The sequence below is a fragment of the Schistosoma haematobium genome, chromosome ZW, assembly GCF_000699445.3.
Source record: "Schistosoma haematobium chromosome ZW, whole genome shotgun sequence".
Lineage (NCBI taxonomy): Eukaryota > Metazoa > Platyhelminthes > Trematoda > Strigeidida > Schistosomatidae > Schistosoma > Schistosoma haematobium.
This window is the reverse complement of record NC_067195.1, coordinates 34,627,110-34,650,806: the sequence shown is the minus strand read 5'-3', so window position 1 is coordinate 34,650,806 and position 23,697 is coordinate 34,627,110. Positions and strand designations below refer to the sequence as shown.

The window sequence follows — 23,697 nt, the reverse complement described above, 5'->3', positions numbered from 1 at the left end:
GAAAGTGATTTATTTCAAGGAATTTTTATATATCAGGTTCACAATAAAGACCGACCATCAGAAGCACTAAATGGGAGTTCCCGATAAAATACAGTGACAGTAAAATTAGATCATACCATTCGTTCTTTTTACCATGACAAAATATTTCAGATTTTAGAGTTTAACATTTACGTATTATTATGGACTCTAGTCTCCCGATCTGTTTACTAGTGATTATTTCAGTTTGAGCAACATACATACTTTTACGTGCTTGTCAAATGAGTTTCATTATTAATTTAATTACTAAATTAATACAAGATGTTTCTTGTTGGTTCACTATGTGAGAAATTAGTATCTTACATATATCATCGACAATCAGAGTATTTTATGAATAAACACGTTTTATCATTTATACATCGTGCTTACCCGAATTCTCTATCATTCACGAAAATGAAACATTACAACATGACACTAATTTTAAAAAAACAATTCTACGTGTAATTCACCTTAGGAAACAAACGGTTACCGGGGATTGATTTTTGACAATGTTTACCTTATTAAATCAATGTAAATGAATGCATATTATTCATAGGTATTTTTGGTCTTGAACGATAGCTACGAGTAAATGTGATGGTAACATCATTTCTTCATAGTAGTATAGTTACCAATCCAAAATAATTATCACAAGGCTCTATGAACATTCACATCAAGATGAGATAAAATGTTATGATTCGCGCAAGCATAGACACAAAGTAAGGTTTCCAAAACCTTATACTGGAAAACATCTGAATAATTGCTCACTAAATAATGGGAGATAGTGTATTTCTCTTTGTATTTGTGTTACAAACTCAAGTGGAAGGTAATATGAATCCATAAAAATTTACTCTATTGTTATAACGACCGGTTTTCCTTGTCTACACGAATGGGGAGTTAACTTACCTTAGACGAATATCTACACTAGATTCCCTCCCAGTGTCTATTCTACAGGGCTTCAACATAGATCAAGTACACATGATTAGCCTGATTAAAATATATATATATGTATATATATATATATATCCAATCCTGATGGGAGATCCAAACGCCGGGCATAAAGATAGCCCGGACTGGGATAAAGGAACGAAAATGGTGAGAGATCTGCAAATTTATGTAGGAATACTGCTAAAAACTTATCAGGAGAAATGCTAAAACTGGTTGACGAATTACTGTCTGAATCTTCCTTCAATGAAACTAACTGTAAAGGAATATGCTATCTAACAGAACGACTAGACGTTGATTTTCTTGGTCTAGATATGCTAGAAATACTCGGAATAATAGATATACCCATTAACAGTGTCTGCAACGTGTCGTGTTCATCATTGCACACCCCAGTACTTGCGAAAAAGACAGGTGAAAGGCTGCTAAGAAAGATGAGAAAATTTGCTTCTGTTTTTCAGAATAGCCTTGATCACTGCGCCAAGATGAAAACTCATTTACCAGTGAAACCAGAAGAGAAACCCTTTTTCGTCCGAGACGTCCTGTACCATATGCTGCTCTTCAACTAGTCGGTCAGTATCCGTTACCAGTTCCTGAAGACCTATTTGCTAAGCTTAATGGTAAAACACGTTTCGTTAAAATGAACTTTTCCTAACTGCAAGTGTAAGTAGATGACGATTGTAGAGAGCTTCTGACTATCAACACTCATCGAGGGTTATTTCAATATACCCGCCTACCGTTTGACATCAAGATCGCACCTGCTATCTTTTAGCAAATAATCGATGCATGTTAACATGTATACCTGAAACAGCAGCTTATATAGATATCACAGTTATGCTTTCAACTGAACTGAGGGTTAACTGTGGTATTTGTATGAACTAATGATTCCTTGGTACTTGATTGCCCTCTGATTATGAATACGTTCATTTATATTCATCCAATTCTACCTGCCTTAAATTGCACTATTTCGGGAACTCCTAGTTAGTATATTAATTCGAATACTTCTTGTTATCATATGAACTTTCTGATCGACTACATCAATTTCCTAACCGAGTGATGAAGTATAGTTTTCAACTACTTGAATAAGAATGTATCTTCATGTATTCGATCTAATAACTTGGTTTCATCTTCGATTAGAACAGTCGCCAGCCATCGAACATTAGTCTTTTAATGTAATTACAAATCGGGAATTACATAATATGTTGAATAATACGAATTGGTTAGGAATCAGTAAATAGGGCTGGATGCTGAATAAATTTCTCAAGAAGTTTAGCAAGTGTAATAATAATGATGTGTGGATAAAATAAGTTTAGGATGTAAAAATGAGCATTAATCTAATTACGTCACCAGATCATAAAATTAACTAGATGGGCCTGAAGTTGGCCACGGTAAAAGCAGCGGCTGGACATATTTCACATGTGAGGAAGAAAATTGAAGTAGAACAACCTTTCTAGATGTTCTACTTACAAGGAGAAGCGATGGGTCACTAAGATGAAATATAAACAAGAAAACTACTTGGACTAGCTATTATACCTGATTGAGACACTTCACTATAGAATCAAGACCATATGCTCTCTAGATGCTGCTGAAGACGAAACAAAAGTGATTGTACATGATCTTGAAAGAAAATGGACATCTGGAGAAATTTGTAGATAAGCATATAGCTAAAAAAAGAGAGCATAATGAATGCCTTTGTTTATAGACTCGCAATTCAGAGGCGATGCACGTAGTGAAATACTGTGACTAAAGTTATGCAAATCAATCCAAAGAACTTTTAATGCATGTGAACAACAATTAATGCTTTCCGCACATCCAATGATCACTTCGAGGTTGAAAATAAATTGCCTAGACTGGCCACTTTTTTCTGTATCTATTAATTCAACTGTTCCTGTGGAGCAAGTTATATTGGCAGATGTTCTAGAAATTAGTGTATTGGGGCTTGTGAGCACCTCCCAGTGTGGTAAAGCGAAGGTGTAGTTAAAACTGTTAACAGCCCCATTTTAGCTTTAATTCAAACGGGACATACAACCAACATGGAGCACTTTCACAATAATATATCGTGCTAACAGCAGTCTATCTAATCCCGTCAGACTGAGTATCCTGTAAATGGCTGAAGAAATTGCTATTCGGATCAAAAAAGGTAGAGCTTCGCATCCAAAATAAATAAGTTAGACATTAACACAGTCGGATGCCGACTAAGTGGTCTAGACGTTAAGCACCCGCGTGCGAGACTGATTGGTCCTGTGTACGCCTCTCGCGAGGAGTCCCATACTAGGACGAAACGGGTATATAATTATAGAACTTGATAAGAAAATATTGAAAAGAATATTCTTCGTTCATATAATTGTGTTTTAATATGATGGGAATTTTCCAGAGATTAGAAACTACAATAAACAAACATGAAAGAAAATTTATATGGAGATATCATTTCTAAGAAGTTTGTAGCTATGTCATATTTTACAATATTACAAACGTATTTATACAACGTTGCAATGATAATTATAACTAAAACTATTAAAGTTAAAAATAATTGTCATCAGAACTGCGTCGAAGTAATCGGACAAGCTAAGTTAGACTGAGCTCGACGATTGTTTATCGCCTACTGAAGGAATTATACGTTGAAAATGCTTTATAAGAAATATATTTATGAATAGAGGCAAGGACAAATATAATTAAATATGTGATTTATATCTGTTCATATCAATTGACTAAATTAAAAAGCAACAAAATAGAAGGAATAAACCAAAATATAGAGGTCATTAATTACCCTAATTTCATTGAATTTAATGCTAAAGGAGAAATGCACAACGCTCGCTGTAGAATCATGAAGATCAACAGCGGGGGAACAGATTCAAAATCCTTCAACCACGAAAGTGAAGGATCAATGAACAGCATAAACAGATCAGCAAAGTAATTTTTAAATTTATGATAAAAGTTCATTTTAAGATCAATCAGTGGACACGAGAAAAGGCATTCAAGTAAACAAAAACACAAGTAAGTCAATCAAATGCAAATAGTTTTGACTAGGGTAAGTAAATAGGATTTATGTAGATGAGAAAAAAAGATGCGACAATAACAAAATGAAATGGAAAAAGAGAGAAGCGATAGAACAACTGATTATATTTGTTGGCTAGGGTGGCAAATCAAAAGAAAACAAAATAACCGGTTTGATGAAACATTTTTTGTTTGAAAAACAAAGAAAGAAATTAAAAAGCGAGAAATTTATCAATCAATACAGAGTAAGAATTAATTTTTCACACCTTCATTATTCGATATAATGACAGAAACAACAATAAATTGATATCAAAACAAAGCGAAAAGAAGAATAAATATTCTGAATGAACGTTAAAGTTATGATAAATAATCAATTTAGTTTAAGAAATCCTCTTCTACTTTATTCATGTGAAGTTTCGTTGTTTTGTTTCAATTTTATTTTAAAAATAAACATTATAATTGCAATTATTATTGTTGTTACAAGTAAAGTTGGTAGTAGTAGTAGTAGTAGTAGTAATAGTATTATACAGTTGTTGGACAATGAACACCTTTTGCTTTATAACATTTTTGTGGAATGAATAACTCATGTTCCCAGAGAAAATCACTTGAATGATCAATAGATAGGTCGGTGATCAAATTGTCTACTGGTTTCCCTTCATCCATACCAATAACATTTTCATCAACATCATCGAAATCTGAAAAACTGCTAATCATGTTACTGCCACCGCCACCAACAAACCCAGAATCAAATAGATTATCTGGAAATGCAAGTCTAGGAGTGACTTTACCAGTATTGTATTCTATGTCAACATTACTACAATTAGATGTAGGTGATAAGACTAAGTTGGAGCATGGTATAGTAGTTTGCGATGGTACAGGTTTTTTTACACCACTGCGTGCATTCCCAGGCAATCTATCACTTGACACCCATCGGTTGTCTGTAATGGGATGAAAATTGTCATTTCGTACCGGGAGAATGGCAACTGATGAAGTTTGATTAGGACGGGGATCATATACGTTTGGTGTTGTTGGTGATTTTTGTTTTGAGTCGAAAAACCGATTGCGAGCCATAGATTGATTACAGTGTCCTTCGCCATCGAACTCATGTGAAATAATAGATTGTAGAACATGTTTACTGTATGGTCTTCTCACTTCGCAATTGGAAATATTTAAGTCTGAAATTTTCAAAGCAAAATGTGTAGATGGGGTACGATACACATACATATAACATAATATAAAAATTACCATTAGTGCGCCAAGTTAGACTGTTTCCAAATGGTGAACACGGCTAAAACAGTCGACTAAATCATAAGTGAACGTAAAGTTTAGCATATTTATGGTATCAACTAACCTAAATTGAATTAGTAAAAATCGGTTGTTTAAAAAGAAGGCTTAAATCTAAATAACTTTAACTTTTTGAGTTCATATAAGACGCGTTCAAACGACATAGAATTAATTCCAGCCTACAAAATTATTAGAAAAAATTATAAACTTCCTAAAGATAGATGTAAATTATTTCATAATTTAGAGATAAAAACTTATTAACACTAACTGAAAATTATTAATGTTAGTAAGTCTGTTCAAACATAAATAATGTTGTTAGTGCAACAATATAAAATGATACCCAATCCCCACTTAGCAATAATATTTGAATGGAAAATGGAACGCTCAAACTAATGAGTCCACTTACAATCTAACTAGTTGCGATACTTCGGTGGTCCTATGCAAAATGAGGATTCTAACAAAAACTCGTTTTTTGGCTGCTGTTTCTCTGTTAGCATATATAACATCATATACGTCCTATCGATTATAGATACCTGGAATACTTCAATCGTAAAACAGTTTTATTAATTAAAACTGAAAAAACAATGGTGGATCAATCGATTGTTACTACATACTGTTTCAACAAATCTAGTGATAAAAGAAGAATTGATGCATATTCCTAAGGATAATAATCGAATAATAAAATGAGAATAATAAGGCAGTCATGAAAATTATACACTTGGATATTTTTTTATTGACATCTTGAGACAAACGCAGCTAATACAGACAGATCCAATTCATTAGTCAATAAATTGTATTTATAGTCATCAATAGTAAAAGCTCGATTTTATTTATTAACTGACTCATGACGCTCGCAAACCTCTGGAAAACCAGTGACCCTAGTCTTACTGCCTGAAAAATCCTAATAGTGTGAACGGATATATACATATATATATATACAACTTACCCACTTCATGGTCCCATGCTAAATCAAAGGCTGAATCCATATCGGGTGACTCAAAGTGGATATCTTCTAACGTTTTTCCAAAGCATTGTTATTTTTAAAAGCAAATAGGAATGATTAGGATATAATACATAATAAACAAAAAATATGGGTTTATTATTAGTATCAAGCAACTGAAAATTAATTACAAAACAGAAACTATTTATGTGGTAAGTAAATAAAAATTGTGTATATAGAGGTAGTTTATTGAGTATAACGCAATTCTTCTTTTTAAAAAAAGGCAATCATGCGAATATAAAATTCTCTACTAATGGTTCCAATTAAATGAGTTACCATAAACTACAAAAACTTAGCGGTAAATTACGATTTTACGCATCAATGGTTACATTATAATACTTTTAGAATGAAAAGGTTATCAGTTTCCTGAACTGTCAAATCAATTTTTCTACTCAGATAAAGTTTCAATACGACGGACACATATAGTTAATAATAAGAAAACCCAACTCACAATTATCTAGGTACATCAAACTATACAATCTTGTTTCTAATGAAAAAAGTGAGATGGATTGAGTCAGCATGCAAATCAGTAGTCGAGCTGCCCAGTGTTCATAACACAAAATCAGAGCTATATTTCGAAGTAAGAAGGAAATGTTTGGGAGAATTTATTGCCTGCTGAAAGCTTTTGTTTGCAAAAGGGACAATCCATTTGATAGTTCATATCGCTTTACTAATAAGTCGTAATTAGTGGTTTTGTTCTAGTAATTGATAATGATAGCATCATAAAACCGATTCAAATACTAGACAAAGCAACGTTGTTTTGTCTAGATGTCATGAATACCACCCAAAAAAAACACAACTAAGAAGCTTACTGAAAATCAAATCCAGGTTGACAAAATATGATTCATTATCCAATCATCACACTGCCCATCTCCCCCGCCCCTGACTGACTCAGCTCCCATCGATAACCTTAGTGATTAGATCTGTAACATTCGTTATAATATAATTTTACATGTCTTAACCAAAACGGGTACAATTTTCACTTAGCCTGAATAATGGACAAATAGGAATGGCACAAAGCTGAAAGTACGACATTTTGGCGACGGTAAAACAACAAAAAACTTTTGACGTTATTTATTTTTTTCGAAACCAAATTTTTTAAAGAATTCAAATGAAATGTTTGTAGAATAAATAAAAACATCAAGTTTAGCATTTTCAACGGATATATTCAGTAGTTCAACTAAAAATAAATAGCCATGTTACCGAACATTCACTTCCAATGTTAAAGTATAGTGCATAATCAACACCATCCCTTATTCATGAGTTATAAATTAGTTTAAAAGAAACTATAATATCATTTCGGAAATATTTCTTCTTGGGCTCATCGCCAATGGATGATAAAACATATCTTATCCACACATTACATCAGTCAACGCAAACTAAGCATAGCTAATAAATAGCATTTGCATCAATGCCGAAATTTTCCGTTCATGAAATTTGAACTATTGACTAATCCATACAAGTATCACTTATTAAACCGAATATTAATAAGACTTTTGTACTTTGAGCAAATATGCAGCGACGATTAGAATATTTATAAATAACTAATTTTCATAGAAGTTTATTGACTTAATAAGAGAAGTGGGTTTTGACTATAAACCATGGAAATTGATAATTAAACATTTATGAATTATACTAATTACAATTATCTATTGTAGATTTTGAGGATGTTACCACCTTTAACATGATGATAAAACCAAGTGGTATCAGCGTGAATGATAATAATAAAAGATCTCGACTATAAAATTTCGATTACAAAAAATCATAACTGTTGAACAAGGTTAAAATTAATTGTGTCGAGACTATAATTTATGGACGAACCAATCAGGTATAAGATAACAGGTTTCGGATTTTGGCGAGAAATTCACCCACCCATTTGGCTAAATAGAGTTTTGGCATTATAGCTTATGTCAGTTCGTGATGAAAACCCTAAATCTAATCCCTAACCCTAACCATCAACAGTAAATCCTAATTCTCATTCGTCACACTGACTTATAACGCTAATTTGGTCCTAGTTATTAAGTGGGCACTCTCTCGAGGTCACTTTGACGTCGCTCAAAGGTTGTCCATAAATTATAGTCTCACCTTAACTGTTCCTAATACGATGAATAACGAAAGTACCCTTAATTTTTAGAAAGCATCAATATTCTGGAATATTCTTGCAGCGAAGCGGGAAAAATTGTAGATATTGACTAATGAATGTTATATATTCAAACATTACATACAACTGCGCAACCTATACAAGATAAAATAACCCAGAAATAAATCCTGAATACCAGAAAATGACATTAGCATGCAATTTATGTCTCTATGATCTACGATAGTACTACACTGGCGCCGAATTTAAGAGTATGAAGTTAAATAGTTGAGCTTTGGATGTTATATTAACTGTGATAGACTGGTCCTTGATGAAATCTTGATGCAAAAGCGAAAGTATGTTCGCCACTTGCCGAATCACACCAATAACCAATTTTAACGAGGTCCTTTATCTTTTAACATCAATGTAGATAAAACAGAAAACATTTTTTATTTATGAAATGATTTTTTGTCGAAGAATTAACTGTTACTCAACTAAATACATATTCACTGGTTTGATCTGATAACAAAGTTACTTTGTACTGTTCGGTAGACTCCCTTCATCAGATTTCCCAAAAATGGTGATTTTCGGTTTGGTGAAGAGACTAGACGATTTCGAGCACTCTTACCTTGCACTAGTTATGGTTATTCACTTCAAAACTGATTTTTTTTTTGTATACATCGAAGAAAATAAGAAAACTGATAGGTAAGATTTATTGAGTCCAACAGGATAATAAATCTGGTTAAATGTTGATCTACCTTAGGGATGAATGTTCTTGAAATCCATTATTGAACGTTAAAGAGGTTGAACATATTCAGATTCATAATTATCTTGGTATCTGTAGTTCCAACTTACAGAAAAATGCTACTGCTCCAATAAGGAGGTGGGCTAATGCGATATTTACAACTAGGATATCTTGTGCTGATAGCTATATCTTGATGCTATACAAATATTAACATACAAAATTGAAATTTTACAACATTTTAATGACCCTGTGATGCTTTAAATTCATTATTAACAATTCATGTATTAATTGAGACACGAAGAATGATTTATTTTAAAAATTCCTTTTTTTGCCTTTACCTACTCATATCAGTTTAAGTAGAAAACTTCTCTTACATTTCATTAGAACGTCATCCATAACTGAAATGCTGATACGTAATAAAACAGCATTAGCAACAACTGTATACATAGTATGATTGATTGTTACTAGTTGTTTAAATCGAATGAATAAATATATAATTCATTCCAGCATTGTGTTATTTTGAAATTTCATCAATAAAAACCAACATAGTCACCGTTTCATAACATTTAAATAGTAGGCAAAAAATGATGCCTTGTAATATCTAGCAATGTGAAACTAAGAAACGTGAAACATGCAATGGGTAACAAATGTTTTACTTTACAGAGAGTTACTGAGAATCCAATAAAAATTGTATGGCAAAATAAGTTTCACGGAAAAAATCGAAACCCATTCGTAGGAAGTAATGAAAACTGATGGCCGTATAATAAATGGTATCACAGTTGCAAAACGGTGGTCTAATACATGAATATTATATAAATTCGTATAGCATCATTATATGCTTTGATTTAATGTAACTGACTCACGACTATGTTGTCTTTCTAAAAGAATCGGAACACATGCATATATCCTGTTACGAGTTTTCATACTTCAAGTTTGTCTATTCGGTTATGTTTAATAAACTTGTAGGCTTTTGGGAATACACACCTTTTAAGGCTGAGATTGAACAGGTTACATTGTGCTCGAAACAGGAATATTTTATATCTCAACATACAACACATGAAAATCCATGTACTATATGGACTAACCTATGCTACCTGGGTATACTACGTACTGGAGTGAGATGTTAGGTAATATGTTACCTTCGAACTTTTACAACCCAACAAGCTACTTCATATTAAGGTAAGCGAATATTTTTCGGCAATACTACTTACCAAAATTAAGCAATCATCGTTTTAGTCACAACAGATTTAAAAGTCTATTATTAATAATACACAAGTGTCAAATCATTGCAAAAAGATTGCGAGACAGAGAGCAGATAGTTTCTATGACTAGAAACACTGCATAATATTCTACAGGGAAACAAAAGTGTAGAAATAGCATGACATTTTTATTATTCTTTTAGTAGAGCGAATTGTGGAAATTAGATCTGTAAACAAGAATTATAAATCGACACGATTCTGGAAAAATAAAATCCGTATTAAACTGACAAAGACATTAAAATTATTAAAGAAAAAGTGATGGTAGAGCAGAAATGAGACAACATAGGTGCCGCTATCGAAAATATTTCTGTAACTTGAACAAACATATACAGTAAGCCTCAGTTATTCTTCAGATGAGTATCAGTACTTTTGAAATTACAATTTTAGGGAAACAATGTAATTAGATGAAGGAAATTCAGAATGAATTAAAGGTTATGCTTTTACGAACTGCACACCTTTAGTGGGTCACATGGGAAACCATCTAGTAAAACCAAAATCAATAGGTTTTAGTAAATTTCTTGTTAGTTTTGTCCTGAAATGTACAATAATGGGTTTTCGTCTTCAATAACAGTTCACCTAAAACACTCTTTGGTCCATAACTTTTGTGAAAGAGATAATGCTCATTCAACTGGTTTCTTGAAAGAACCTCTGCATTAATTATTGACGATAGAAAAAATCAAATTCAACACCACACAATGATTATAACCTTTTGAATAAAAGGTGAATCTATTGCGTTATTAGTTCAATAAATAACTCTGTTGACATGAATAGAGCGTATTTTGATATTATAACACTGTTATGTTTCACAAGTTAAAATATGTAAATCCTTACTAGTTAAAATAGACGTAGATGATTCATTTGTTTGTATCCTATAAATACGAACATTTACGATGTGTTCGAAAGCCAGGAAACTTGAGTAATTCAGATACACAAGCTTAATCTTATAACATTTAAGTGAAACAATTATTTTTTTAAAAATCGCAAATTCATAGCTGTAAAACGACTGAGTACAACGAAATTGCGGAAATTTTTATTGCTACAATTAACAAACATAAGAACAAATTCAGAAAAAGCCACCACTTTACACAATCTTTGTTTAATGACCGTTGAGAATTGATTTAAACCTTCATTGTGCATTAAATCACCAGGACATTTTGGGTTGTTCTATCATTTACAATAAACCATATTTTTACGAAGCCAAAAGAAAACTGTGCTAGTGTTTTTTAGTCCACACACTAAACCTGATTAACATTAAGCATCTCATTATTAATCGATAAAATAAATATTTTCCTATAAGATGTAAAACTAAAGCATTTTCTGAAGGTCATCAATAGTCAAAAACACCCGTCAGATACAATTTCACATGACAAACACATATATAAATAATCTTATTTGGAACTATATCCAGCACAGATTTTACTGGCCTCCTAAGGGCACCATATATATATATACGCCGCTATTTTTATGCACTGTGAACCTAGCAAATACGCTTCATGGCAATAGCAGGATAAAACAAGGTAAAAGAGTTAGAATCAAATAGACAAAAAGTTGTATGGAGTAACATTAAGAGTTTCTAATTGTGAGATAATTTTCCGTAGTATAATATCTTTCTTTGAAAATCCTTTAACTTGACACTGATTTTGCTTACCTATCGTGTGAACGTAGTCGAGCTAAACTACCTATGTGGTTTAATTTCCCAAGTCCTATTAAATGTGAAAGTTCGCCAGGAGTAAAAGAATTAATAATCAAGTAATATCGTTGCATACATAGCTGAACAGTGAAAAGTTTAAAAATAAATTTACAATGCTAACTGTGCCAGAAAACAACGTTAGTAAAACACTTTTTTTTGAGTGACAATCATTTTCAGGGACGGGGATTTGAAAATGGTTAGTCTTACGGCATCCACTAAAGCTTTGTGCAACAGATGCATATCAAAACCGATCTATATACACTGGCTATTGGTATATACTGTCGATACTGTCCCTCACATTTTTAAATGTAAATGTACTTTACAAGCAAATTTAACTTGTAGAAAACCAAACGACTTAATCGCTGATAATCCATCTTTACATGTGCAAGAACTAAGATGGATGTTGCCCTTTTTAGGTTCTAGCATGAAAAGAAACTGAACGAACAAGATAAGACATATACAGTGAGAGTAAAGTATATATATATATATATATATATATATATATATATATATATATATATATATATATATATATATATATATATATATATATATATAATAGTGAATTCTATGCATTTACCTTCACTTTTAAAAGTTGATAATTAAGTATTTTATGTTTTATACACATTTTACGTCTTTGAGTTAGTAACCATTGCTTTATCTACCACTCTCAGGATGGTAAACATGTAATGGAAAATTAATAAATGTAGATGCCTTGATATTAAGTGCCTTGGACAGTATTTTTAGCAAGATTTCAATATCAGCTTAGACAACATTTTTCGTGAAGCTTTAAAATAAAGTGACCGTTTATTCCTAATGAGTATTAGAATAGACATGTTATTCTTATGTTGAGTATTTTTTAATAGAGATAATGGACAGCTTTAATTATAAATGGTCCATCAAGAATTATTTTAATTAGTTTATCATTGATCTCAATAAAACTGTACAATGCGACAATAACGATTAAGACGGTGATGAAATTCGACGTAGAACCAATGTTACTATGACATTTGATAAAAAAACTACAAGTTTAATCTTAGATTCAAATTGTCAAATGTTATGGCATGACGAACCACAGTTCCACAAGTATGTGACCACAAAAAGCTACTTGGTACGAAAGTGGTTTTGTTTTCTGAATGCTACAAAACCGTTTTGAAGCCTAAATATGAATAGTTAACAAAATGTCATACTTCCTTATTCAGAAAAACTACTTAATCCTGATGGACATCTAGGATAGTGATATATATCTTGTTCTTTGGTCACGAATGTACCACTGTTATATAAGTATTAAAATTCATCAAAGATGTCCATAAGAACTTCTTGAGTCCTTTATGTATTTAGATTACTACGGTACAACTAAATACAAAACACTATGTCATATATAAATGAAGTATTCGTTGTATTGAAACTTAAAAGTTATTTAGAATTATTTATACTCGAATCCATATGAGAAAGCATTCGACAGTGCGATTAGAACATCATGGAAACTTCTACACTATGGTTTACCTGAGAATATCGTCAACATCATCCGGAATTCATACGACAGACTATACTGCGAAAAGGTGCATGGAGGACGGCTCACAGATGTACTCTAAGTGAGGAACAGTGTCAAACAATACTGCTTACTCCGCCATTCTCTTTCTTCTCGTGGTTGACTAAATTATAAAGACATCCACATCTGAGGGGAAACACGAAATAAAATGGACAGCTCGGATGCGACCGGTCGATTTGGACTTTGCAGACGACCTATCTCTTCTATCCTACACACACGAACAACTACAGGTCAAGACAAACGGTGTATCAGCAGCGTCTGCATCAGCAGGCCTCAACATACACAAGGGAAAAGCAAAACCCCGTAATACAACACGGAAAACACCAACCCAATCACACTTGATGGAGAAACTCGGGAAGAGGTGGAAACTCACATATCTGATCAGCATAATCGATTAACAAGGAGGATCTGATGCAGACATAAAGGCGAGGATTAGCAAAGCAAGGGGAGCATTCCTACAACTAAGGAAAATATGGAACACAAAACAACTGTCGACCAATATCAAAGTCAGAATCTTCAAAACAGTCCCACAGTACGGAGATGAAACGTGGAGAACTACAAGAACCACAATCGAAAATGTACAAGTATTTATAAACAATTGTCTACGTAAGATACTCAATGTCCGTTGGCCGAATACCATCAGCAACAACCTACTTAAGGAGGCAACAAAACAGCTTTCAATTGAAGAGGATATTAGGAAAAGACGATGGAAGTGGATAGGAAACACATTGAGGAAATCATCGAACTGCATCACGAAGCAAGCACTAACTTGGAATTCTGAAGGGGAAACGGAAAAGAGGAAGGTTAAAGAGCACACTGTGCCGAGAATCGGAAGTAGACATGAATAGCAATTGGAAAAGATTGCCCAGGACAGAGTTGGATGGAGAATGCTGGTAAGCGGCCTATGCTCCTCTATGAGGGGTAACAGGTGCAAGTAAGTATGCTCTAATTCAGCATGCAACGAATACAATGAATCAATGACTGACCAAATAAAACTACATAAAAATAAGAATTACGGAGGAAGCTTTGTCTATTAAACAACAGAACTCAGAGCTTCCATCTGGAAGTAGTTTAAACGATAGTGCCATTTCAGGGAGTTATCCATTTTTTACCCAACCTCATTTCCTAATAATACGATAACTGAATTACCACTTGAGCTAGGTATTTTATTTTATTTTGGTAGAACTCGGTTGATAGATTTACTCTAATTATTAAAATATGTTTAATTAAACTTTCATTTTGTGACAGTGAGTAGTATATACCTACACCAAAAGCAAATAATGGTAAATCCTCGTTATATCTTCTCGTTTGTAGTTTCAAATAAAAAAATGTACAAATCTTGATACTGAAGTCCTAGGACTTCCCACCTTATTTACCGAGCAATGATTTGCTTCCATAATTTTGTTAGAGTAGAAAAGATTATTATTATTATTATTATTATTATTATTATTATTATTATTATTATTATTATTATTATTATTATTATTATTATGAATACAGGTTGCACTAAAATGTTCACTAAATGTTTCATTAAAAGTAGAAAGAATACGCACATATTTTTCAGTGGTTTCATAATAATGGTTTTAGCCATAATTTAAGTTAAGGGTAGTAAGATTAGAAAGAAATACCGACTTATGAATAAACTGATTGTGACGTGATTTCAAGTAGATCGCAATAGCTCAAACTCATTCACGTATACCTTTCTGTCTTGTCCTTCCATGATGCTATGAATTACAACAAATGGTAAAGATACACTTTTATGCAGAGTTCTACGTTGCTATATTTGTCTCCCCCTGTCATATGACATGTTGAGAGCTAATCAACACTAAATATACATGAAACGAAATTTAATTATCATTTCGGATGTTATCATTGGAAAAGTTAACCCTAACTCTTAACCACATAGTTGAAGGTAAAAAACACATTGACGAACAATAATAAAGAGTGTTTAAGATTAGTACCGAAAGTAATATGAATGATGTAAATACAACTGACTTGACACTGAAGACTTATCCATGTCTGGTAAAGCAGTCTGTGGAGTAGAACGCAGACTTAAAACAGTGGGACGTCCGAGAGGTGTCAACTTTGAATAGGACTTGTTTCCAGCCTTTTCAATAGAACCAACAGATTTACCATATTTGGTTTTATTATGGTCCCATAATCGTCTAGCCAAACGAGCGAGTTCTAATCCATCAACTTCTTCTACAAGCGGATGTACCATGTTACGCTTATCATCTCGATGTATATTTCCTGGTGTTTGTTCAGTATTCGGAGGCATGATATAATGGCTAATAGAAGACTAAAAGTGAAAATATAACGATAACGGTATTTTAATTAGATTAAGTAACTGGATAGTATAAAAAACCAACACCTATAATGACACAAATAAGTGAACAAGTGGAAATTAACACGATGATAGTGTGCATCTGGTGATAACCACATACACACAAAAAAACACCGAAAAATAGTACATAACAAAAATCCAAACATGTAGTTAGTTTTCATAAAACTAAGACAAAAGCGTGCTTCTAGTTATTACCATTAGTAGTGAGTGTAACCACTAATAATAATTAGTTAATTAATAATAACCATGAAATCTGGAAAACAAGACTGATAATAACACGCAGTTGGTTAAGCGATTGAAAAAGATAGAACACTATAGTAAGTTTACACGTCCATTTATATAATGGCTAATAACTCGAAAAATACACAACTACAGTCAGATACAAACATTCCTAATATCTACTTTTCTTCGTAGATTAGATGTGAAGCAATGACTTCATGGTTAGATCATATAGCTTAAATCCAGGTTTCAAGTTCGAACTCCACTGAACCTACTTCGGTTTGGTTAATCGGATAGTATCACTAGTCCTCACACAAAAAACGTGGCTTAAGGCACAGTACATAAACCTGTCCTCGGTATGCAGGTTATACAATCATTACTTCGATTTAAATCTTATTACGAGAACAGAAAAAAATTTAAAACGTTGTGGTGCATATGAATGTACACCTTTATTGAGCGAACAAATCACACCACTTGGATGGGCTTACTTTTTCACCATTTTCTGGGTTTGCAAAGTACACAATAACACATATGAATCGAATTGAAAATTCCCTGAGATAGATTAAAGATACTCGTTATAATTTTACTAAGAGGCTAGACAAGTACTTTTTTACTTAATATATCTAGTCGAAATTCCCTCTACTACTTTTTTCTGAGGAATTATTATCTATGAGTGCGTTTGCTTCTGATCCCACCTTGTTATTACGTTATTTGATGGCAATTAAGACAAAGTTTAAATAAAAAGTATATGTTTACTTGAATAAAATTCACACCTTACTTGACAAAGATTACGAATCAAATAAAGTCTACTAAAAATGTAATAAATCCCACAAAGAATGATTGATTTCAACACAAACCAATATCGAATACAAGACGAACTCAAAGGCTAATTTGCTTTATTATGTCTGTGGAGTTAAAGAGCCTGAGAACAAGATTAAAAAAGCCGTTAATTTTAAATAAACATTTTATTGCGAAAACTATGTTTACATTTGTTCTTTCACATTCTACACTTGAATAAATACCTAGAATTTATTTGTAACTTGTTTCAACACGAAGTTTCCGAGATTCAAGTCAAAAATATCAATCGTCGGTAAATCAGACCAGAATGAGGATAAATGCTTATAGACGATATTTGATTTTGTTTATTAGATATCTAAAATTGACCGCGTTATGAAAAAGATCAGCCATTAAGTTTTGACTCAAGGCATCGGCAACACGAAGCACAATACAATTTGTAAATCCCATAAGCTCCTGTTAGTGCGTGATTCAATATCTGAACCTCTGAATACTTCATAAACAGGATATTAAAACACTGTTGCTACTTTGTTTTTCGCTAGCTTACCAACAGACGGTGGTATCATGGAAGCTATCTCCAAACTAGTAAATCCACAAATACCAATAAGTTGGAAAGTAGCAGATAACTCACTAATTGTTCCTCTGAAAAAATTATCACAGTTGACCTTTCGGTTCGCAACTAAAGTCAATCATTAATCAACAGAAACTTGTGAACATCAAATATGATGAATCTGTCATACTTATAGTCAGGACACAGTGGACTAATCATTAAGTCATTTAACTCAACCGTTACATTGAAAGCTCCAGCTCTATTTAGGAAGTAGCACCCACCTTCACATAAAATGTGGCTGTTGGGATAAACCACAAATTCTTAATTTATTTAGCTCTATAGAGATGGGAGAGTTTGGATCCTAAGTTAAAGCAATCCTAGTTTTATTTCACTGATTCGGTAACATATAAGACGTCCGAATCCAAAGTCTGGTTCAAAGTTGACCACAAGAACACATATTTGATTATTGGGTTGGACTGAATTTTAATGAACTTGATAACAAAAACGCTAACAAAATATCCCATAAAAATTTCATCAGTATTAGGGTATACTAACACAAAATTGATACACTAAACAACAAAAGTGAACAAAATATATCCTAACCAACTGACTTCCATGCATCTTGATATTTTTCTATAACAGCTATTATGACAGGGAAATTCTTACCTTTATCTCGTCACTGAAAATATTTTGTTGTGGGTTCCCCTTAATAGAGTAGACAAAGTTTATCAATAAAACTACATATTGGAAACAAGGTTCACTTACCAAAATTAACTATTGTCAACAACACTAATTCTGCAACTTCTATTGTTACCACTATCCCCTATAACACTAACAAGCAAGTTTTATCTCTCAAAAATAACCGATAGGAAACAAAAATAATACAGTGATCCAATTCTAGAATACAGAATTAATGTCTTCTGAGCTAATACGAGCTATAGAATGTAGTTAAGGGTTTGGCATTAATACGTGATATTGAGATAGTGATGGGGTATAAGGACTTCCAAATATGACTTTCGATTTCGTAAACCTTAGACGGACGAAATATGCTTTCAAAGTAACAACTAATATCAAGTATGGACGCCTGTAAAGGAAATTAACAAACGAATTCTCTAATCAGGTCCAAGTGATCGGAAGAATTGACCTACTATTAAAAGTAATTCTGTAAATGATGGGGAATACAAAATGAAACTACGGAAAAGTGTTAAGTGGGGTTTAGAAGTGAAATAAGTTTTGTGTAAGTGTGTGTACTTGAAGTCCCAGTCAGCATTCTCAGAACTTCAGAAATTTTAGAATGCCTTTACTAACAAAATTACTCATAACATCACCAACCAGAATGTATAAACTTCTATCTTCGAAGCATTTTTCTTCACTAATATGTTTCGAAAACTGCTTGATATATCTGATGTTCCTAGAATCACTGATCCGTAGACTATTAAGCATAATTAAATAAGAATCTTCATGTTAAGGAAATGGACAAGTTTACACTGTAGCAGCAGTTTGCACTAATGTAAGTATATCATATAAGTACATCGGTAACTCTTTCAAACAATTTTACTTTTCACAATCTTTGTCTTCATCTTACATCCTTACACGATTGTACATTCAATGTGATTTGTAAATGTGTTTTGTTCATTCATTTACTGACTACTGTACTGTACTTCACTATGTCTGACATTCTGTAACTAAATGTAAATAAACTATCCATTTGTTGTTTATCAAGTGTTGTTCTTTCAATGGTCTCCAATGTTACTTAGAATGATTCGACTGGCTGCTTTTCCTAATAGTCATAAATATCTTTTCGGAGTTTTCATCATCAAATGACGCCAGCTAGGGAACCATTGCAAACCAGAGAACAACGTACAAATGTTTATTCTAACCTGGGGCTAGTTAAAAGTACACTCTAACTATGGCATTAGGTCGAAATTGGTGCTTTTAGGCCCTATGGGCACGATACCACGGAGAAACTGAAGTACGTCAATACTCTTAAAATCGATAAGGTATGAAAATAAAATAATATATCTGAAATATCCCAATCAGTGGAGAGTTGAGTTTCTGACTTTCCAAAGTTTAGTGTAATTCGCTTCATCCGAGAACAAATAAATACCTAAATTAAATTAATATAAGTTTAAATAGTAAAGAGTACCAAAGTATAATATTTAATGCAAACTACAAAAACTGAATCTTCTACCCACTAGAATATTGCAAATATATTATCTTGTTATCACAAACAATCCACCTAGTGCTCAATTTACTTGAAGTTATCAAGTCAAACCTTGGTAATGATATTTAGCGATGCAATCCTAAACATAGATCGCAGAGTTGTTGCAGATATGATATTTAAGTCTTTTGTACAGACTAAACGTTTTTAGCAAAAGTCAGGATTTCACGAGGCCTATACAGAATTAAATCCATCTCAGTTATGCTGCACCATAGCAGTAAAGTAAAACTATAGTGCCAATCCATGAGCTTTTTCGATTTCCTATTTGCAAGTAATCTTTCATATATTAAGTAATATTAGAAAATATCTACCTTTTATTTGTTTGTGTCTTTTGTGATGAGTTTGGTTAATATATCACTTATGATAATAAACTTTGATTGTGATGATTACCCAAGCGCTATTATTGTAGGGCTGTATCTCCAAAGATCCATGATTGGCTGCCATTTTGCCTTATCTACCAATAATCACTTCATTGAAACCTAAGGTGTTTAGCCCTCTGGTTATTACAGGTTTACTGATTGGTGAGCTTGACAAAGTTCATAACCATTCACTTAGGAAGCATTCCTTCAGATAAATGTATTTATTTAGTTAAGATAAGGACAGTGTGGTGATTTGAACAACTTTTATTCAATCATCACATACGTTTATCTGGGTGTTTTCTTTAAATGTTGTGGTGTTCTGAAGCAATTTAAATAAATATAAACATTCACATGACAAAAAACAAAACAAACGCTCCTAAGTCCTATCAAAAGCAGTTTACTGAAGTGATAATTACTTACCGATGTAGCATATTTCCCGTTAGAAGGCTCTGCAACAGTAATCCAACCCCCCTCTTTATAGAAAACTGTATTGTTTTCCTTATCAAGTTCCATAGATGTTGCTTTATTTAACGGATCTAATTCTTTATACAATACATGAGAAGCATCACTGCGCGCTCCATCACTAACCCAACTAGAAGAGATTGGTATATTTGACTCATCAAAATGTGAAGAAAGTGACGAGCGGGACATAGCATCGTCGAAGACAAGTGGTGAATGACTGTGACTCAAGGCCTAGAGCCGAAATAGTAAAACGACGTCAGATGACGATAATTCGGTTTAAAAAAATACGTTTATGGTGAATGTAAACCAAGAACATACCCATGACATGTACTCATTGATCATATTTCGTGGTTCTTTGAATCTAAAACAATAAAACCAATTTAAAGACTCTTAACTTACGGTTTTACACCCCTGTACTTCTCCTTAGAAATAAGAAATGAGTTGGTTGAATTATGGGCGATAGACATTACTCACCTTTCCAATTAAGCAATCAAACTAGAGAGGAAACTATGAAAATAATGAGGAATGAGTACCTCGGCAGAGGACTTTCTACTTTGTCCGAGATGATTGTAGCATCTGTAAGTGACAATATTTCGAAAACCAAATATACAACCTACTGACTAAACAACTTCTTTCCAGCAAAAATACAATTTCCCATTGTGTTTTATAGTAGGTTACTGGTATAGTAATAGGTAAATGACTAGCCTGTACTGAATTCTAATGAACAGTAGTTGGAAGTATTCTAAAATAAAATTTGCGAAAACAAATTCAACTAAAATCTGTCTGTTGTTGAGCAACTAACGCCATTGAGAAACCTTAGCACATTTCTTGGATCTGTGGAGAGGTAACCTTATGACTAGAGCGATCAACTTACCAACACTAGGTAGTAGGTACAAACCGCATTTCAACTACTTTTATTAAAGAATAGGTTACTAAGTAAGGATAGCGAATCATTTGATGAGGTTATGAATCTCTGTAGACTGAGATGGTTAGGATATGTACTACGCAAACCCATCCACCAACCACCTCGACGTGCGATAATGGCTGGTGCAGGAGCAGGTTAGGAGAAATGTAGGGACGGCCAAACCAAGACATGGTATTAACACATAAAGACACTGACTGTTGAACTGAGTCGTGTAGGTGCGTGTAGATTATTTGGTTGGGGTCCACGTGATTATGATAACCGATTGTTAGAGATGGCGCAGGTACATTTACTCTGTCTCTCCTTAGATGCTAAAGTTCTAGATTCCTCATAAATTTTTCCTATTATTTCACTAAATTATATTTTGTCGGATGGTATCTTGCATGCGTAGTCTTTTCTATTAACACTAATGCTGCTACTGTGGACTGATTTTTTATGGTCAGTTGTTAATGAAGACCGCATACACCATTTAGATCATACTCACTACTTGAATTATCGATGAATTTAAGGTCACTTTAAAGTCACGAGAATCCCGTTGTTTAAAGAGAGTAGTCACCTCATTGGGAACAAGAGTCGAAATGTTTTCGCATTTGACAAGTAGTCAATGTACCACATAGCCCAACACAATACATTCAATGCTTAGTGTTTATTCCAAGTATCAAACGGTAGTACCCTAATCTTATGGACCACCAAGTCGCTTGAGTCAAAAGTTATAGAACTATCGGAAGGATATTTTTAATTGAAGCTCCACAGAGGAATCAACGACAATCCACTGATGTTCCTAAATTTGAACCCAACTGCTAGACAAGATTTCGAGGTATACTAAATTAGTAAAGGATACGTCCGAACTTTCCTAAAAAATTTAACTATGAAAGCTTTTAGAGACAGGCATGTTAGAACTCCAACATTCGGGCGACGATTATAGCACCGACACGTGGTTGCTTATAACTTATAGAACATGTCTAGTAAGTTTACGAGTTTTGAGACCCATGGTAAAACCAAGCATCTGATACTGTCTTAAATCTGAGAAGACAATGATACTCAAGCGGCGTAGACACGCACATAATTGTAAGTGCCATGGACACTGAAGATATACTGCTGACTTTCTTGCTATGAAACTTGTGACTTAAAGGTCAACAAACACCATTCCTGACTAAAAAAACCTCGTTCTACCCACTGACACTTTAGTTTGCAGTCTAGTATTTTGACCTCCATATGATTCATATTATATGATTATCTAGCAGCAAAGTGGAGTAAAATGCTATTAATGGGCTATTCACACAAAGTGAACAATCAGAATGATCCCACAAAGGCATATGGTCTACTGTGTCAAGCTCTTGATCCAAAAACAATTCAGTCTGAAATGTATCTCAACTTTCTATACGTAACTTGAGTAAACCAGTAGAAGGATTGCTATGACAGCCAAGACCATCCAAAGTGGAAAACACCCATTAAATCACATCAAAACTGGTTACAGATTAACGATGAGCCGTATGAAGATGACCGGTAAACATTAATTTGCTCTCCAGAAATTTTAACATGACTTCAACCGCATTGTGTAGACAACAGAAGCAAAGTATAACTAAACCCATGTTCGATGGATAGATTACTTTCTAGATAGATTTCAACAGTTAAAGCTCAGAGATATTTTTTGCGTTTTTCATAGTCATGGGTTAAATGACATTTAAAACGGGCCCTGTGGAAGATAAAAAGAAAAAAGTACTAATCACACAACCACGACTGCCACTTATCAATTACTGCTAAAATTCAAAGTGCCATTTTGTAATATTATGAATCTGACCTCATAAATATAAGAAACGTGACTAATCTCAGCAACAACCAGAACGAAAATTTATAACCGCTAAAAAACAAACATCCTTGAGAGTACAAACTTCCCTCTATAGTACTAAAACTTGGATTAAACAGTTTATTTTATACTCCAAAGACTCAATCACTCAAAAGGAACATAGTATTGACTACTACTATTCATACTCACATTTGTGTAGTAAGGACAGAAGACCTACGGCCTATGTTATTCCTTTTCTAGTATGCTTTTGTGAAAGTCTAGTCTTCTCTTGAACGAGTTGATTGAACGTGCCTCGGGTAACAGATTCCAAGAATTGATGACTCGGGATGAAAAACTGTATGCCACGCGAATCTTAGATTTTCTACTCGCCTGTTATGTCCTCTGAGATGTCTCGATCTAGTGAGAAGAAAAATAGGGGTATATTAGGTTCAAAATCATTTCTCAGTATCCTATGCATCAAAAT

General features: G+C 33.3%; 1 protein-coding gene across 3 annotated transcripts; it reads right to left on the bottom strand.

Annotated features, from left to right (window-relative positions):
- Window positions 1-1,222: 1,222 nt before the first annotated feature.
- MS3_00003382 (uncharacterized protein) lies at window positions 1,223-23,323 on the bottom strand (the record flags this gene model as incomplete). 3 transcript variants are annotated; one of them, XM_012938039.3, is made up of 9 exons in its annotated part: window positions 1,223-5,123; window positions 6,179-6,244; window positions 15,551-15,854; window positions 20,464-20,736; window positions 20,824-20,866; window positions 20,905-20,927; window positions 20,980-21,000; window positions 21,039-21,081; window positions 21,308-21,312. In XM_012938039.3, 9 exons carry the CDS (start codon window positions 21,310-21,312, stop codon window positions 4,471-4,473), a joined length of 1,431 nt encoding a protein of 476 aa, XP_012793493.2. In that variant the 3' UTR covers window positions 1,223-4,470. The 3 variants fall into 3 exon arrangements, with proteins under 3 accessions (XP_012793493.2, XP_051071192.1, XP_051071191.1); XM_051211154.1 differs by having other exon boundaries at window positions 15,551-20,736; window positions 21,123-23,323; XM_051211155.1 differs by lacking the exons at window positions 1,223-5,123; window positions 6,179-6,244 and having other exon boundaries at window positions 12,636-15,854; window positions 20,905-21,000; window positions 21,119-23,323.
- Between the last annotated feature and the right edge of the window lie 374 nt (window positions 23,324-23,697).